Source organism: Vanacampus margaritifer, chromosome 7 (assembly GCF_051991255.1).
Source record: "Vanacampus margaritifer isolate UIUO_Vmar chromosome 7, RoL_Vmar_1.0, whole genome shotgun sequence".
Taxonomy (NCBI): domain Eukaryota; kingdom Metazoa; phylum Chordata; class Actinopteri; order Syngnathiformes; family Syngnathidae; genus Vanacampus; species Vanacampus margaritifer.
The window spans coordinates 16,318,946-16,338,628 of NC_135438.1; the positions used below are offsets into that span (position 1 = coordinate 16,318,946).

General features: G+C 38.1%; 1 protein-coding gene across 1 annotated transcript; it reads left to right on the forward strand.

Annotated features, from left to right (window-relative positions):
* The first annotated feature begins 3,189 nt into the window (after window positions 1-3,189).
* Window positions 3,190-19,248, forward strand: LOC144055702 (adhesion G protein-coupled receptor E5-like). The gene is made up of 17 exons (XM_077571924.1): window positions 3,190-3,416; window positions 6,987-7,061; window positions 7,788-7,934; window positions 8,008-8,130; window positions 9,227-9,370; window positions 9,443-9,486; window positions 10,143-10,253; window positions 10,333-10,486; window positions 10,561-10,680; window positions 11,747-11,946; window positions 12,117-12,275; window positions 13,365-13,559; window positions 15,015-15,232; window positions 15,322-15,480; window positions 17,492-17,660; window positions 17,745-17,843; window positions 17,941-19,248. Exons 1-17 carry the CDS (start codon window positions 3,383-3,385, stop codon window positions 17,980-17,982), a joined length of 2,193 nt encoding a protein of 730 aa, XP_077428050.1. The 5' UTR covers window positions 3,190-3,382; the 3' UTR covers window positions 17,983-19,248.
* Window positions 19,249-19,683: the final 435 nt, after the last annotated feature.

A 19,683-nucleotide genomic window follows, 5' to 3' on the forward strand; every position in this document is an offset into this window, starting at 1 on the left:
TAATTAATTTTAGTCACTTGCAGTTGAAGTTTACTGTAAATCTGACCACATAAAATGAAAGAGAAGTAAACATTGCACATTTAAACCAAAGTTTTCAACAAAATGTGATTTTGTCTCCGCTAGCCTAACGCCAACATAATGCACTAATAGTACGGTATTGGTGGGACATCCTCTTATCATTTAATTAATCATTTAAAAAAATGAATCACCAGTATTACATGTTCATTCAAATTATGAAAGGTATGTGTGCCCTTTTGTACAGTGGGCGAGACAGCACCACAGCAAATGCAAATATCACAACACAACAACATGCAGCCATAACACAAAGGAAATAACCTACAACAAAAGTGACCTGAATAATTTGAAAATGAAAGTTAAAAAAAACAATAGCTTACTTACAGCATACTTATAGCTTAACTCATTTATTTTTGTTCACTCCACTACATGTTAAAAACAAACAAACAAAAACCCAACAACAACAAAAACATTAAATTATTGTACATTTTTGTTCTTTTGTCCATGCTTTACATGAGTTTTCTTTTTCAATCCAATAATGTCAATGACTTCCTCATTAAAATTAATAGAAGAGCTAAATGCTACATGGGCGACAAGGGAAAAGAGGCATGCGCTTTATGTGCCTCCAGGGGTTACACACACATGAATGTCAACGCCGGTAATGCTCACACAAGAACCTTTGCTTGCTTGCCTTTATATCGCTAAGACATGTGTTTGATCACACATGTACTGCACATGCTGTCTAATATATTTTGTGAATGTGTGAAATATTAAGTCTTTGTGTTGATCAGAAAAGTGACTCGAAGTGCACGGTGATGTCCAGAAAGTACCGTGTCGCTGACGCCAGAGGAGTCAGTGTCTCACCATTCACAAACCTCAGCGCACATCACTTGTATTAAGTGAGCATAACAGCATGATAGCAAGCTAGCAACCAATGCAAGCAACCCACCTTCAAAATGACAGAGGTACGATGAGATGTAAAAGTTTAAATAAATAAAAAACAACGGCAACAAACAGCAAGTGAACATTGATGAGCGTGAGCATGGAACATGTACTGCTAAGTGTTGTGTGTATGGACATCGAGCTGTGACAATAGTGACGTTCTCTTTTGGAATGTAGCGTCCCACCATGGTTTTATGGATTAAACATTTACAGAGAGACACTTAGTAAAGATTTGCGTGCTCCATAGCGTAAGTGCGTCACAAAATCAGACAACAGTGATAAATTAAAAAATTGTACTCATCATAAACTATAAATTATGCATCCTGCTCATTTAAAAATAGATACATACACTTGTAAAAAAACTTTGGGTCAAAAATAACCCAAATTGGCTCAAAAAGGGGCTGACCCAACTTTTTGAATTATTCATTTGACACAAAGTTAATAAAACCACAAAGCAACCCAAGAAATTGTGTTTCTTCCCTTACAAAGCAACTCCAAAAATTGGGTTGCTTTGTGGGTTATTAATTAATTTAATTGGGTTATTCAGGTTCATTTTTGACTCATGTTTGACCCAATTCAATTAATTAATCCCAAAAAGTTGAGTCAAATAAATAACCAACAAAACAACCTTAAAATTTTGGTTGCTTTGTGGGTTATTACATTAATTTGTCAAACAACTCAAAAAGTTGCGTTGGTCCGATTTTTACCCAATTCAATTGGGTTATTGAGTTTCTTATTGTTATGTTTTGGTTTTCTGCTGTTTCTGATTTCTCCCTTGCGGTTACTTTGCTTTGTCTTGCCGACACACCTGCTGCCCATTAGGTCATCAGGCCAAAATAAAAGCCTGGCAAAAACAGAGAGGAGTGTCGGGTTATTGCTCCGCGACGCTACTCACCATACCTGACGTTTTGATACTGCTACCGTTCTAGCGTTCTTAGACTAGTAGCGTTTTTCTTAATCAACTTTATATGCTTCACTCCTTTCTGTTTTATTCGCCCTCCGGCGAGATTTTGCGTTTCCTTGTTTTTGCCCACGACGTACACCTTTTTGTCGTCGGCGCCTTTTGTTGAGCAACCTTTTGTCCACGTGCTTGTGCGCTTTTTGTTGGTCTGCCCTTTTCTTTTGGGGTCCAATAAACACAACCCGATCGTGACACATATTGGACCTACCGTAATTCAACTGGGTTATTTTTATTATTTATTTATTTTTTACCCAATTGGGTTATTCAAATAACCCAAAAAGTTGGTTTAATTGAATAATCCACAAAAAAACACGAAAGATTGGTTTGCGTCGTGGGTTATTAATTTATTATTTTAATTTGACCCAACTTTTTGGATTAAATAATTAAAAAATGTTGGCCATTTCATTTTTCTTTTTTTATTCAATTGAATTGGATTATTTAATTTACGCCAAAAGTTGGGTCAAATGAAGAATTCACAAACAACTTTAAAATTTGAGTTGCTTATTACTTGAATTTGACCCATCTTTTTGGTTAAATAACTGTGTAATACTTTTTAGGTAAAATAATCCGAAAATTGGGTCAGTCCATTCTTGACCCAACTGTTTTTAGACTGTATATTTCAAAACGTTTGTTTATGATTATCAATACTTCAATTTCCTTTTTGACTTATAAGTAAGTAATCTCGTCTAAGCACACACTATTGATGATGCACATTTAAAGTGGCCTCCACTGAGAACATCCACCCTCTTCCAGTGAAACCAACACTTTTTTGGTGACCCTTTTTAAGGTTTTTGACTTTAATGGAGGTCATTGTGTCTGCTTTATTGGCGACTTTGTGTGTGTGGGAGTCGGGAAAACGCACAAGATCTTCATTGGAACCGTGTCAAATCTCAAATGTTTAGGGCAAGGAGGCGGAGGATGTAGGATGGGGGAGTTTGGGAAGGGACATAAGATTGCTTACTGGGAAGTCAAAAAGCAGCTGTTTAGAAGGAGCGTGAGTCATCATCCTCTCTAGACTCGATTAGCCGCCTCCTCTGCGTGCGTCTCATGAGCGAGAGGCCAGTAGGTCCTGAAATAGAGCACGCAGACTTGGACGAAGACACAGAGGCGGTTTATGTAGGCAACGTGATACGATGCCAGTGTGAGAAATGCTCTCGTGTGGAAAAGGTGGAGAGAAAGGGAAAGAGTGACGAGGGAAGCACTGTGTGTGAAAGGAGAGAGAAGGAGGGAGAAAAGGAGGGCTGGGGGAAGGCTGGGGGAGGCCCGGAGGAGGCGTGCTCAGATTGAGAGGGAAATAGCTGCTGGTGGTTTTCATACACACACATCCAAACGCACACACTAGTCTCCGGAGTTTCTCTTTGTGTTGCCTGCTTTGTGGAGTCCAAGCACTCTAAATTCCAGTGAGCCTTCTCCGAGGACTTCAGTTATTTCTTATCACAAAGCTTGCAGCTTGATTGTTTGGACATGGGCGGCGAAAAAGAGCTTGTGCTTCTTCTTGGTAAGTCATTCATAATCATAACTGTTGTGTTTGTGTGTGATTGTTTTGACAGTGGGAAGAAATGAAAAGGAAACAAAAAGAAAACAGGCGTATTTAATGTTCTGATGCATTTACCGACATTTACTTTCTGAACAACTATTTCCATTTAACCTAATCAGCGGTTCATTTATTGCCAGACTATCACGTGTTTATGCGCTCACTACTGTGACAAAGTGTCACACTGGTCACACCTTGTAAGACTGAGGCTAGAAGATGTGGCCGTGGAATCCGACCTCAGTACGGTAGATGTTGACTGTGTGCTGTTGTCACAACAGAGAAAATTCAATACAGCTGTTTCAAAACCCTACCTGTTGTTGAATCTTATAAGTTTATAAAGTAAAGGTTATCTTCAGAAATACTCTTGACAAAGACATCAAATTGTATTTTTGTTGTGGTTTGGCACAAGCACGAAGCACAACATCATGTGTTAACTAATATGTACTTCAATTATTAATAATATACACAATAAAATTCTTAATAATATAAACACACGGTAAAATTGATGCAAACATCAAAAACTCATTTTGGTGAAGGAATAGCTTTTGTTTTGTGTGGGTGTAAAAACTAAATATGCAAATATTTCATTTTGCCATGTAGTCTAATCTAGTCTAAAATGTGTGTACTGCACTTCTCATGAGCATGAAAACTTGTACAAAGTCAAGCACTATCCTGTATTATGTAATCAAAAAACTCCCATGTAGATTTAAGAACAAACCAATCTAGCACCTAATCCAATCCAATAGAACTTTATTTATAAAGCCTTTAAAACAACTCTGTTGATCAAAGTGCTGTACACGGATTAAAAAAAGGCACACAATAGGCAATAACAATAAAATAAAAAAAAACAATGAATCAAAAAAAAAAAAAAAACGGAAAACTAAAAGATAAAATACCCATACATGCCTAATCTATACAGCAGCACTCATGTGCTATCCGCTGAGTGCTCAATATATATTTCCACCACAAAAACACTATAATAGCCATAATTTCCAAGTGGCTGGGATTAGAGGTTTTGCTGCTTTATTTTTATGACATTAAAAACTACCTCTATTCTGCCGCTCACTCACTCCAAAATTATTCATACCCGGCTACTTTTATTTATAAAATATGAGGTAATCAACGGCACTTCCTTTTGGCAAATGTCTTTCACTCTGTCTCTCATTTTAAGATTCTGCCATTAAAAACAGAAGTTGTATAGACGCACACTTTCATACGGATCAGGCACAAGGCCTACAAATCTCTGTACGCAGAAGTTCGCTCGTGTTTTAAGTTGATTATAATTTGTCAAAATCAAGTCATGGACAAAAAAGATTCACTTGTGTGTAGGAGGAACAGCAGGTGCGGTTTTGTCAGCATGTGATGGATTCATCACAAGACTGCTTATCAAAGTGAAATTAGTTTTGGGATTAGGAGTATGAGTCACACAGTCATATGCATTGGTCGTGAACTTTTGGCACTACAAGAGAAACAAAATTGAAATCCAGTAAACAAGAAACGTCTGGACTATCTAGTTGATGTTAAACCAGCCACTGTTCTGATTGGCGAATGAACGTCGGCTACACACACCACACAAAGTCACACTTTGTTTGTTGTCAGGCCTTGTGTTTTTTAGTCATACACTTGGAGGAAGTCACGCCGTTTGGCACACTTACTTTCAAATTCTGTCTGATTTTATCTTCACTGGGGCGCTGAGAGCGCCAACCATGCCGCAAACAGGGGGCCCATTGTGGATGAGGGGAGGGCGACGCAGGAGAGGGAGCTGTGCAACAAACATATTCTGTGTTACATGCCTGTTGTGTGGCTAATCGAGTGCGTGAGGGGTGGGGGGGAGTTGTCATGGTTGCAAACATACTAAATAACACAAAAACATGCACCATAATTACAATTCTCAACTTAACCATTACATCATTAGGTCTCTTCTTATTAAATAGTTTGTTTGTGAAACGGATTGTATGTCGTTGTAAAATTAACTAGAAAGAAAAAGAAGAAAGTCAACACTTTTATTTTTTTTACAATAATATGTCGTATCCGCCCTCACTCGTCTAATCTAATTATCTGATTGATATTGTGTTTGTGGAATATGAATGAAGCAGAAAAATCCACCTGTTTTTATACATCTCAGGGGGCAGCCATTTTGCCACTAGCTGTGGACTGAAAATGACATCACAGTTGCTCAGGGAACGACCAATCACAGCTCACCTGTTTTCTGAGTTTGGTCATGTGACATTCACAAGCTGAGCCATGTTTGGTTGTTACCTGAGCCCTGAGCAACTGTGGTGACATTTTCAGTCAACAGCAAGTGGGAAAATGGCCGCCATCCTAAGATGTATAAAAATGGGTGGATTTTGCTGCTTCATTCATATTCCACAACATGCTCATTGAACATATTGGATTTTTTTTGTGGGGGGGTGAATTCCTCTTTAAAACTCATTAACTGCCATTGACGGTTATAAACGTCAAAAAATCTAGAATTTTTTATCGTAAATTTAGAACAGATATAAAATGTGTGCTTAGTTGTGAGTTAACTATTGAAGTTAATTAATTCCGATTAAAATTTATAATCGTCAGGTGATTACATTTTTTAAATTGTATTTAATCGCATGACTTCACTAGTTAACTCACGATTAATCACAAATTTTATATCAGTTCTAAATGTACAATATTTTTTTCCTAGGTTTTCACACTCTTCTCATTTTTTTTTTAAACTAATAGAATTAGTTAAAATGAATTTTTAACGTTTATAGCCGTCAATGGCAGTGAATGAGTTAACACAACTGCTGGTGTCTATGAGGAACAGGACATTACACAGTGTATGCAAATACTTTCACAAGAAAAGCCCACACACTGGTGAAGACACATAATAACTGTCAGTCACGTGCATGCCAATGAAAGATAAAATGTCACCACTTCCACTAAAAAGGAAACCCCGCACCTAAAAATCACACATTTGGCACTTGACGAGCTTTTGTGACAGAAATGGTGCAACCGGGCCTGAGCAATTGTTGCAACTGTTTTTATTTTTATTTTTACATTGACTTTATTGTTTGTTCACATTGTTGTTGGTAATGTGATGTACTTCATTACTTGGGGTGCCTGTAGCACGAATAAAAGCACTTCTCTCACACATGGAAGCAGTGGTCACCATGACAACCAGTAAACAATTAAAATGACAGAATGAAATAAACAGCACAGCTGAAGTGACTTAAAACAATAAAGGAAGGAAGAACAAAATAATTCAGACACTAACATCCACTTTGAAGTGAACGTAAATTATCCCCCTCCCCCTTTTTTTTTTTTGGTCGGTAGGCAGGCACAGGGTGGTGGTGATGGGGGTATAGTGGTTTGCATGAGATTTCATGTTCTCTTGGTAATTGTACTTTTTTTCCTGGCACGCGCATCTCGCCCAAAGTCAGGTGGGATTGTCTCCAGCTCACCTGTGACCCTAAGAAGGACAAATGGGATGATATAGAAATTGACAGATGGGTGTTTTCTGATTAGAATCTAACAGTTCTCGTGTTTTTTCCCCTGCAGGTTTAATGTGCATGATGAAGAGATGCATGCCTCAGTGTTACACTGGCATGAAAGCGGAAGGAAGCAAATGTGTTGGTAATAAACCTTACTCTGCTTAACTTGAATATTCCTTATCTTAATATCTTTTTACCTAATAATGTTGCTAATATCTTGTGTTATGGAGTGGTGTGGAAAAGCTAATCAATTGTGTCTTCTTGTAGGATAAGAGTTGCCTCAAGTTTACAAACATAATTTTTGCTTTACTTTAGAAAAAATGTTTGAACTGACTTTTTGAACTTTCACATTAACTCATACAAGTGTAAAAGTTAACCATTGTAAATGTAAAAATGTGAGTTTCCAGCTCATAATTAAAAGTGAAATCAACCTTAAACATTTCTTGAGAATAATATGGTATATGTGAGGTAACTAGTCTAAACATGACATTCTGATTAATATCGCATTTATGGAAAGTGAAAAATCCAGTCATTTTTATCCTTGTCAGAGGGCGGCCATTTTGCCACTTGCTGTCGACTGAAGATGACATCACAGTTGCTCAGAGCTCAGGCAGCGACTAATCACAGTTCATTCGTTTTCTGAAGCTGAGCTGTGATTGTTTGTTACCAGAGAACTGAGCAACTGCGATTTTTTTCATTCCACAGCAAGTTGCAAAATGGCCGCCTTCTGATATTGATACAAAATGCTGGATCTTGCTGCTTATCTCTGCCATTAAACAAGAACGCCACAGGCGGCTTTTTTTGCAGTACAGCACTGGATCATGCCAACACCGCATGGTGCACAATTAACTCTACTCCAACTTTCCAGATGTGAATGAGTGCGGAAATTCAGGATTATGTGGCAGGCACACACGGTGCATCAACACAAACGGCAGCTACTACTGTCAGTGCGAGGATGGCTTCAGGAACATTCACGGAAGTGATAACTTCACCGGAGTTGATGGACAGTGTCAAGGTGAGCGAACACCTTCGGGCAGACCAGATATGCGGTTCTCTGTCTCACGTGCCCTTTTGTGTTCCTCCATCAGACAAAAACGAGTGCGAAACCCACGTACAGGTCTGTGGTCACATGGCTAAGTGCATCAACCTGATTGGAAGCTTCAGCTGTATCTGCCCAGATGGGTACATCAATAGCAGCACTGACTGCATAGGTGATTGCCATGTTGTTGTTTTTTTAAGAACACACAGTTTTGACTCCACAGGCTTAAATAGAAAATTCACTCAATTACAAATGATGATTTAAGATACAAAAAGCATGTTGTTGTTTTTTTTATATGTATATCCTAGATGCCTTTTTAATCTCCTTCAAACATTGGGAAAATAAAAAGAAGCACACAAACTGATTGGTCAGCAGAGTGGGTGGTATCCCACTGCGCACACTTAAATGTTTAATTGAGAGTGCCGATCAAAACGCTGCAATCTTTACGAAGGCAGAATGTTTGATACATTTGATACTCTTCTATTTGATTTTATTTGATTGTGCAAATAGGTGGCAAAAGTACTCATAATCTATACTTAAGTAGAAGTATAGATACTTGAGGAAAACATAAAAAGTAGAGATGCTGATTTAAATCCTAACCTGTGAAACAAAAAAACAAAGAAATAAAAGAACAATGCACATGAGCACAAAAGTAAATCAAATGTTTACGGTTAAAGATATTCAACAGCTGGTAACGAAAAAAGAGAAACATTCTTTCTATAGTTTCCCTTGTTTACTTTCAGTCCTCATATTTAAGAAGAAAACAAACAAACAAACGCTGGACACAGCTTTACATCAAGCTAAATTCTGACAGCCCTGAAGAGCAATATTACATGTAGCATTTCACCAAGTGCAAGCTAATGTTGGATCAGGCTTTTACGCTATCACAACAATGTGTTCCCACAGCTTTGCTAACCATTGAGAACTCATGGTTTAAAATATGCTACATTAGCTATTGCTAATCAGCCGTAGACTTTCCCTCTCTTTAGTTTCGCCTTAACGCCCTGTTGTTATCTTTGGAGGTTGAAAAAAAGTAACAAGCATATATTGAGATAGTAATGAATGGAAAGATGAAAATGTCTGTTTTCAAATATAGTGAGTAAAAATAAAAAGTCATCAGAAAATTAAATAGGTCCATACTCAAGTAAAAATCAACTTTAGCTTCAACTTAACCTAAGCTTAGCTAACCTAACCCACTACTGATTGTGCAACTGTACAAAGTAATGTAAGCAAGTTAGCAACTCTACGTCTGTTTCTGTTCCCTTCAGACGTCGATGAATGCGAGGAAGCTGAGCATCGAAAAGAAGACATTTGTGGAAGTAAAGGAAGTTGTAAAAATGTAAATGGAAGTTTCTGGTGCAAGTGCGCAAAAGGATACACAAATTATGGCATTGGAGGCACTGCATGCACTAGTGAGTGTTTGCATTATTTATTTATTTTAAATCTGCATCCTTGCACTGAAACATTTGACATTTCCTCTCTAGAACTGGATTGTGAAACGTTTGAGGGCAGAAGTGTACCTTCGCAGGTAATATCTTGGCTCATTTTCATTACAGTTCAGTTAACTTTTTGTATGTACTGTACCATTTCTGTTGGAAAAAAAATGGTAAACAATGGATGAGCCCTGCCTTAGGCACTGTGATGTAATTTTTAGTCAATGGCAAAATGGCTGCCCCCTATCAACTGGATAAAAACGTGTGGATGTTTCTGCTTGATTCTTATTCCCTGAATGTGATTATAACATTGTAAAAAAAAAAAAAATTTTTTTAACTTGACTTCAACTTTAACTATATTCACAATTTGGTATGTACCTGTGACTGGAAAGCAAAACGTGGAGAGTTTCTGTCACCATTTCTAACAGCAGCCAGCCAAAATATCCACACTGTTGACACGGTAGTTATCAAAGAAAAATTTGATCAAGGGTTAATGTCATGTTATTCACTGTGTAATTCATTTTTGATAATATGAAAGAAAAAAATATTGATCAGCAACTGCCCTTGTCTATACATACAGTATAAAGACAATCTAGCTATTGTTTATCTTAGCATGTTACCACTACCAGCACAGATCAGTTCAATGGAATATTTAAGGGCGAGGCGGACTTTCTTTATTTGCACACTGGACCCCAAAATTTAAGTGCGTATTTTGAAAGCTGAATAGCGTTATTATTGTATCCTCTCTCAGTATTACAGTGGCTTGGCAGATCTGCAGTCCATAATGAGAAACAGCTGCATGGCTCTGTCTAACCCAAATACGAGCAATGGAAGCAAGGCTGATGGAGATGCACTACTGGAGGTCAGGAAAGCAAACGCAAAGCACATGTAGACAACAACGCCGTCTCGGTTCCTCATCCTTTGCTCTACCACACGCGCAGAGATTTTTGACCGCATCAGAGAGCGTCTTATCATCCGTCAATATGGACACGAGTGAAGACATGTATGGGCTGCTAAGCACAATGGAAAACTCCATCAGGCTCATTGGCCCACAGCTCAGAGGCAACCGCACCTCGATGGGCTCCAATGAGACGGGTAACAATCACGGTTTATCAGAGTGATGCAACAGGAGGGCTGCTGGCTTTAAGTTGACTTGTTTGTTTGAGCAGCTGTGGAGATTGCAGTACGGAGGGGAAGGTCTCCACCCACTGGGACGATTCATCTGGGGAATGAAAACTCAGCGCTTGACACCGATTGGACAACAGCAACTGGAACGGGAGCATACCCTGGTAAACTTCTATTTTCTTACTATTTCCTGCAAAAACAAATGATCACCACAACAGATTTGTGCCAATGCCAAATTGTTAGTATAAGTAAAAAACAAATTTAAGAACTAAAAAAAAACAAATCCCCACACTAAAATGCAAAAGTTTCCTCTTTAGCTCGTGCCACCACTCTACATCATTTATCAAAATTTATGTACAGTGTCCCCTTTGGACTGTTTTGGGCATGACTCAAATTACAGTACAAGACAAAAGTTTGGACACAACTTCTCATGCAATGCAGTTTACTTTACATTGTAGATTTACACTGAAGGCATCAAAACTATGAATGAACACATGTGGTGTTATGTACTTAAAAAAAGGTGAAATAATGGAAAATATGTTTTATATTCTATTTTCTTCAAAATCGCCACTCCTTGCTCTAAAACAGGCGTGTCTTCCTTTTCGAGTAAGTGTAGTTTTTGGGAATTTAGCAGACGGTGCTGTGCCTCACTGGGCCTACCAGAAAACTCATTGCTTTTTCTATCACATGCCCTGGTGCACCTTACAATTTGGTAACAGAAAGTAGACTAGACTTTAGACTAGGTGAAACCAGATCTAAGTTGTGGCGCAGTTGGTGTTACACTGCGCTATGCACTAGACTTGCACTGGGCATGAATATAGGGCCTTTAGATTCTAAAATGATGTGTTTACAGTCTTGCCCATTTGTTATTACTTGCTACTGAAATGTGACCAGTCCAGGTTGTAGCCTGCCACTCACCCAGAATTGGCTCTAATGAAAACAAGTGCTATAGAAAATCACAGATAAATGTTGTTACCGTCCTTCAACATCTATCTGCATCTAAATGCAACAATACTGAAGCCATATGAATTACAAGCACAAAAACCAAAGCAGTAAAGTTAAAGAAATACAAAATTTCAGGAACGGCCAAAACCCACTGACCATGACTGTAGTTTTTGCAAAATGCTTCTAACAATGGTAATCTAAATCATGTACTGTATCTCTGGCTTTCACTGTGCTTGGTGGAGGTAATTGTAAATGATCAAACATATTCATGGTGTCCTCTTCTAGGCTTTGCTATGGCTGCCTTGTTGAGTTACCATAACCTGGAGAGATCTGTCAACCACTCCTTTGACAATCTCCAAGGATTTGAAAAAGAGGGCATTGAACCGACTTTCAAAATCTTCTCCCGGGTTGTGTCCGTCGTGGTGTCCAACCCATCCACTCAGAACCTGAGCCACCCCGTCATCCTCACACTCAAACATCTCCAGGTTTGTCCGACTTACGCCAGTACTTGAACTGAGCTTCAAACTCAGACCCTCCTGAGTGTGTGGCAGAAATTGGCAAATCATAATTCACACTTGCCTTGCTTTGATCATTGCAATCATGAGCTATGCAACGTGGGTAAGTGAGATGTTGTGGTTTTACTTGTGTGGTTTAGAACAAATCGGAGGCAAGCTACATCTGCGCTTACTGGAACGACAGAGGTGCCTGGGCCACAGATGGTTGCCATCAACAGAAATCCAATCTCACGCACACAGTGTGTCGATGTGAACATCTCAGCAGTTTTGCCATTCTGATGGCTCACTATCCCGTAGATGTAAGAAACAAGAAACACACCCTACAAATGCATACAAATATATGTATATATATATATATATATATATATATACTGTACATACTTTAAACTGTAATGTTTAAGGAACTAAGGCCATGATCCTAATGTTTGTCAACAGTAAACAAAATACATCGCTCGCCTTGTTGTTTTCAAAGCCGGCATAGCTAGCCAGCATTTTTTTCCCCCATATCTCAGTAAAAATCTGTTACAGCATATTACTGTAATTTGTTTTAAACATTTTCATTGCATATAAATTACAGTTACTTACTGTATTATTTAATACACAGTAAATTACCGAGTAAATTTTACTAAAAAACAAAACTGTATTCGGTCCCATCTAAACGTTACACTTGGAAGAGAGTAAAAAATTAAAACACAAAAAAAAATCACTTGAGAAACAAACCCACAAAGTTCAGCATACCGAAAATGGTCATTATACTCAAATGCTGTAGGAGTGCCTTGGATCAGTGGTTGGATTGACTGTATTCCAAACTGAAGCCTCTGTCATTGTTCCTCAACCACTGAGTGATCTTCTACGAAATTTACTGTGTGTAAAAGAATACAATAAGTAACTGTAATTTATATACAGTAAAAAAAAAAAAATCGTAATATGTTGTAATAGATTTTTACAGTAATTAACTAAGATTTTACAATAATTAACTGGCAACTTTTTTGGGTCAGGTATTTATTGTAAATTCTACAGTCAATTCTTTACCATCTCATTTGCCTTTATTTTCAAGTTACTTTTGTCATGGTGGTGTAACGTGCGGTGACTGATCAGCCATGGACGGCGCAGCTGGATAGCACAAACTGGAGAGCAACAAAGCAACTGGAAGTCCACAGGCTTACTTTGTTAAAATGAAACAAAAACAGTGGGCTTCTCTGTGCTACCACGCATCACGATAAGCGTACATATCCACGTCGTCAAACACATTGATAGCTGCATAGGCAGTAGGCACAACAAAAATAAGGAGACGCCACCTTGTGGCGAGGTGCCACACTGCGGATTGTTACAGTGGCAATGTATAATGGTTTAAAAATGATTTCACACTGTCGGGTTTTCCCTTCCAGCAATCCATCGCGATGCGGTTGATAACAAAGATCGGACTGATCCTCTCCCTGCTGTGTCTGAGTTTTTGCATCCTGACATTCAAGTTCTGCCGCTCCATACAAGGCACACGCACGACCATCCACCTGCACCTCTGCATCTGCCTCTTCATCGCCGACCTCATCTTCCTGGCCGGCGTTTCCCAAACAAAACCTGAGGTATGTTCACTCAAGTGGACGGTGACATTGTTTGCATGTGATGGAGGTCTTAGCTTGATGAATTTGTTGAGCGGCTGCTCTCATCGTTTACGTTCTGCATAGCTGAACAGTTCAAAACTCAGCTATTAACATTACAGGCACTCATCACGGTGCAACATTGGATTATCTCATGACATTAAAAAAGGAGTTCTCCCCTGACTTGAAACAAAAAATCTCATGTTAGAAATATTGTATTCTTGAACATAACTATAACTGTGGTATTTTTTTTATTTATTTAAAGGACAGCTGTTATGATGCAATGATTCCCTTAATTATGACAGTGAACCACCTAAAAAATAACTCAGCTCTCAAAGCACCACCATAATGGTCACACATACAGTAACATAGGATGCCTACACGTTCATAAAAAGCTGTAATTCAGTATTGTAAGTCACTGCAATATTGTGGTATTCTATTATTCCATAAAGTAATTCACAAAAGTCATTACTTGGCAGTAGTACATGGTAAATATGATCTATAAAAAAAAGAAGAAGCCCTCAACGGCCCCATCTTGTGCCTCTAATTGAAAACTGTATAAAATAAATAAATAAAACTACAGTGCCCGAGGAAAAACAACAATTCAGATACAGAAAGCACAACTTATGAGGTAGTCTACCAATAACATTAATTATTATAGTAACACTCCCTTATAATAAAAAAGGTGCTTTTCTGCGGTGACAAGTTGCACAAATATATCTCAGATTTTTATATATTTTTTTTTTTACATAAAATGAAAGCCACAAAATGGGGCCAGAGAGGGCTGATATTTTCACAGAACATGTTTAACAATGTCCTACTGTGAAATCATAATGATGGTTTTAACAAATATGACCAAAAAAGTTTTGCTTGGTAAAATTGGAAACTAGTACTTGCTAGTTAAAGACAAATGCATTACACTGCACTTAAAAGTGGGAAAACAACAGTACTTGATTAAAAATAAATAAATAAATAAATAAATTAACTAATGAAAAGAAGATTTTTTTTTTTGGTGTAGTTATAGTTGTAGGTTGTGTGTGTGAATAAATCACAACCAAAATATGCAGTCAAGTGAAGTATTTTTTATTTTTTTGGGGTTATAGTGTTTCCTGAATTTTACATGACATTCTTTTCTGTGGTTTTTGCAGTTCATGTAAAAGGGAATTGTTTGGGAAAATGTGCATGTGAAACCTCTCGCGAACACAAAGGAAAAAAAAATCGTAGCGTAAGCCTATGTTACCGCTTTTCATTCTTGTGCTGTCGTGGTCTTGTGGTTATCTTTGAACATTTGAACATGAAAATTTCAAACAAACCAAAATGTCTCATTGAAAGGAGTGTCTTTATAAGGTTAGGGCGACTTGTATAAACACAGCAGGAGTTATTTCATTCCTCCGCTCTCCATGCTGCTTCCGCTCCTCATGTGTTTATATTGCATTACAGGGCGGCTGCAGGTTTATTGCTGCCATGCTCCATCTTTTCTTCATGGGAGTGTTTGCGTGGATGCTGCTTGAGGGGGTGCAGCTGTATCGTATGGTGGTCCTGGTTTTTAATGCCACCATTCGGCCCCTCTACTTATTCCTCTTCGGCTACGGGGCACCCCTGGTTGTTGTCATTATATCTGCCATCATCAGACCCAAAGGATACGGAACTGAGGAGCAGTAAGTATGTTTACAAAAGGATCAAAAGTTAAGTGAGCTCCGGAGATCTGCTTTTGCTTGAAACTGCGATTCTTATGTCTGCACTGCAGCTGTTGGCTGTCCCTCAAAGACGGCCTCATCTGGAGCTTCTACGGCCCCGTGTGCGTCATCATCTTTCTCAACGTCTCCTTCTTCATCATCACCGTCTGGAAGCTGGCCCAGAAGTTCAGCAGCCTCAACCCGGATCTGTCCAATCTTAACAAATTAAAGTCAGTGAGTCTTTGTTTGTTTGTCTTTGTTTTCATGCTTCCCCCTTCCTGATTTCTGATTTTGTTATTGACATATTTATCACACTTAAAGGGGAAGTCAACCCCCAATGTTTGTTTTATATAATAATAATATAATAATATGTTCTATGCAGCCCCACATTTTATTCTGTGTAATATTGCGTTAGTGGAATATGAGTTAAGCAGCAAAATCCAGCCGTTTTTATCCATTTCAGGGGGCGGCCATTTTGCCACATGCTGTCGACTGAAGATTATATCAATGTTGCTCAGGTCTCAGGTATCAACCAATCACAGCGCAGCTTCAGAAAACAGGTGAGCTGTGATTGGTCATTGCATCTTCAGTCAACAGCAAGTGGCAAAATGGCCGCCCCCTGAAATGGATAAAAACGGCTGGATTTTGCTTCATAACTCATATTCCACAATTTTAATATTAATCAGAATGTCATGTTTAGTCTAATGAGTTTACATATGACAGATTATTGTCAATAAATGTGGGTTGACTTGCACTTTGAACATTTTGAATTATCAAAACAATTTTGATCTCACAAAGTCCACAATGCTAATGCTATCTTAGCATTGCTAACGCAGCTATTTTATTTAAGTTTACCATAACTATCAACATCATTCATATCATTTCATAATTGTATGCCAATATGAACGGCCACATTAAAGAATCAAGCGTGTTCACGTCAGTGCGTGGCTTTGGTCGGACTCGAGGTTGAGAAAGATTAGCCAAGTGAGGCTGCATTCAAATCTTGTTAGCGGTTTCAAAACTGAAAACACCCTCTTTAAATCCCATTGGATGCCGTGGTTTGACCATAAATGCAGGTCATGCTCTAAAAACCTTCAATATGACTGTGTTAAAACAGTTTTGCAAATAAGAGTGGGCCAAAATTCCTCCACAACGATGCAAACCGCTCATTACGGGTTATCGCAAACGCTTGAGTTATTGCTGTTCAGGGGGCAATTACCTTTTCATGTAGAGCAGATAGTTTGGGAATTTGCTCCATTATAGAACAAAATCATCATTTAGAATGGTCCACACAAAGTCATACTTTACGTTTTCATATATTGAAAGATACGTTTTTTTCCCCTCTTCAAACTAATTGATTAACCTGTACAAGACACTCATTTTAAATATTTATTTGTATAAAATGTTTTATTATGCATATCCTTCCCCAAAAACATTTTTGGATACTGGCCGACCAATAAAAATATTTCAATGCTAAACAAAGTTCAACAAGTGCTGCTTTGGTCCAAGGAAGCCTCTGGAAATTAAAATTTGTTCCATTTAGTAGTCAGAAAGGGAATTGTGGATGCCTTATTCAAGGGGGGCATGTTACCCAACCTATCGTACAGTAATGTCGCTAATTCCACATTGCTTCTCAGTCCTGTCTCTCACCTGGCTGAGATCCCTTCGCCCTGTTTCGGTTTGCTAGTTTTACACCCAATTGTTGGCAAATGAGGGATGGGCTTTTTTTTTTTTTTTTTTTGTTCCCACCATAGTTTCAGCAAAATGGCAAAATCTACCTTTTAAGTTTGATAATGTGTTAAAAATCAGAAGTCAGGAATGGGGCAAATACTTTTTTCACGGCACTGTGCATACATCCTCTATGCTTGTGTTAAGGTTAGGCTTTGAAAACAGAAATGTAAAAACATGGCAATTAGTTTGTTTTCTTTTCCAACAAGGTCCTGCTGAATGGTTAATTAGAAGATAGTCACTTACGTCGGTGTATTACAAGGGTCTATATTTATTTTTTATATTTTCATCTGGTCGCTTTTTGATGTATGCAAATTACTCACTAGCCTGACTAAGATGCATCTGTTTTTCATGATCATTCGTTTGAACCTTTCAAAACAAGCAGTGGCCTAACTAAACCAGCGGGAAACTTCCACCAGTGCCTTCACTATTGCTCTCCTAAATGCTCTCTCCATATGTAGTGAATTTGCATTCATGTCAACCACCATGCTAACAATTTGATTACCTCTGCAGAGCTTTTACAGTGACAGCCATTGCCCAGATGTGCATTCTGGGACTTATGTGGGTGTTTGGAGCCTTCCTGTTTCGCAAGGGCAGCGTAGCGGTCGAGTACATATTCACCATTTTAAACAGCCTGCAGGGAGCACTGGTCTTCATCATGCACTGCCTTTTATCTAAACAAGTAGGCTTCGTATTGTTAAATTAAATACATACAAGTATAGTGGTAATGAAGATTCCTCATATTGCTTTCTGCTGCCCTCTGCAGGTTAGAGAGGAGTACTACAACTTTTTCTCCTGCATCTGTGCGCCCAAGAAGAGATACTCAGACCTCAGCAGTACAAATCCATCCAATAGTCAGTCACAAGTAAGGATCAAACCTCCACATACACATACAAGTACACTCTCTTAACACTAACTCATCATCATCTGTTTCTAAAAATATTTTGTTTCTGTTCTTTTAGGGTTCTCGGAGTGGGCAGAACACTGGAGAATCCCACATATGAATCGCTCTCTGTTTGTAGTCGTGGTCACAAAAGACATATAGCTAATATTAGATTTGAAATCCTCAAAATTAACCTTTACTTTGTCTGAAACCAATGAATGAGCCAAGGCATCCAGATGATGCTTTCAGGTGCTTCTGACAAAGCGACTGCTCCATGTGAAAAGAAAAGATGATGCTTTTAGATATTTCACTATGGCCTGAAGAGCCATGAAGTTATGAAGAACAACTCAGAAAGTTGCTTCATCTTGAACATATCTTTATCATGATATAAGCTATACGTATTCCCCTATTTGATTTATTTATGCGTAGAAATGACATTATGGAGTTTTGGATGTGTTTGATGGGAATTTCCCAAGTAAAATGTTGAAAGTGGGCCATTTATAGAGAATTGCTTCCATGCACTGTATTCGCCATGTGGGGTTTGTTTATATGGGAGAGAAAACAAATGACGAATATTAAACATAACTCATGACATGCCTGCAGTCATGTTCATGCAAACCTCATGTGGGCCTTCAGTGTGATGAAATACAGAATAAAACAAGCGTGTAAGGATACAATTATCAAACAAAATAAGTATTTGAATCGCTTATGGCTTTTTCGAACATTCTGTTTCGACACTGGTTAATGGGACATTTTTTCCAAAAGGATTTCTTGAGAGCTACAGAACTCAGACCCACCCATTCGATGCCTGTGCAACTTCCTGTTATTGAAATTGTATTTGTGGAATGCAATCCACTGTCATGTCATTATAGCTGCTCTCTGCTTTGCTTCACGGTTACTGTAAGGATTCAAGCTAGGGAGTAGTAGACCTTAAATAATTTCATCGCACTTTTTCTTCGTTGAACATGCTTTATGACTTGAAAACCTTCCCTTCTTCTACAACAGTTTACGTGATGTGAAGTGATTGTAATTTATAGACATGAATCCTATTATGTCAGTTCAAAGAAAAGTTGAACAAGCTTTTCCTGTAACTGATGTTGGCCTGTATCTTTGTTTACGTTCACATTTTGTCATGTGACCACCTTTCACGAAGTCTATGACAACTTAACTGCTCTTAAATTCGATGTCTGGCTGCATTTTTTGTGACCACTTTTTATTCATGTATTGCTTTGTGTTTTCTGGCACCTGTTGAATGTAAGATTTTGGCGATTGACTATGATGTATATAAACTTATTTTTCTACTTTGTTGTTTTGGTACTGTTGTCTAAAAAAAAGAAAGAATACACACCAGATATTTTATTAAAATTTCTACTCCATCAAGATTGTACATTGTTGCAACTGGACTTTACTCTTCCACTTCAGACTAACTGCAGGATATTATATCTATATCTATCCTGGTCAAATATTTAATGACACTTCTGTAGACTTGATGAGATGATTTGAGGAAATATATATTAGACAACATACCACAGAAATACAAAACACAAGTTAGAGGATTGTTTTGAGTTGATCACCACTGCTTTTTAGGAGGTTCAATACCAGTAGGTGTACTCAACTTTTGAGAAATGGCCGATACCAAGTACCGATACCACTAGTACTTGTGATACATTCAATTTCTCCCCCAAAAACCAAAGTCATTACTTAAAGGAAACACCTATATATATTATATATATATATATTCTGAAGTGTTTGGTTTAGGTGAACGGTATGGGATTTTTAAATAGGTTTTAGGTACACTAATGAATACACGCACGCACACACG

Coding starts and splice junctions, on each gene's coding strand:
- LOC144055702 (XM_077571924.1), top strand. CDS start 3,383: ATGGGCGGCGAAAAAGAGCTTGTGCTTCTTCTTG. Junction 9,487..10,142: donor GCAGAAGTGTACCTTCGCAG/GTAATATCTTGG, acceptor ATCCTCTCTCAG/TATTACAGTGGCTTGGCAGA. Junction 17,844..17,940: donor CATCCAATAGTCAGTCACAA/GTAAGGATCAAA, acceptor CTGTTCTTTTAG/GGTTCTCGGAGTGGGCAGAA.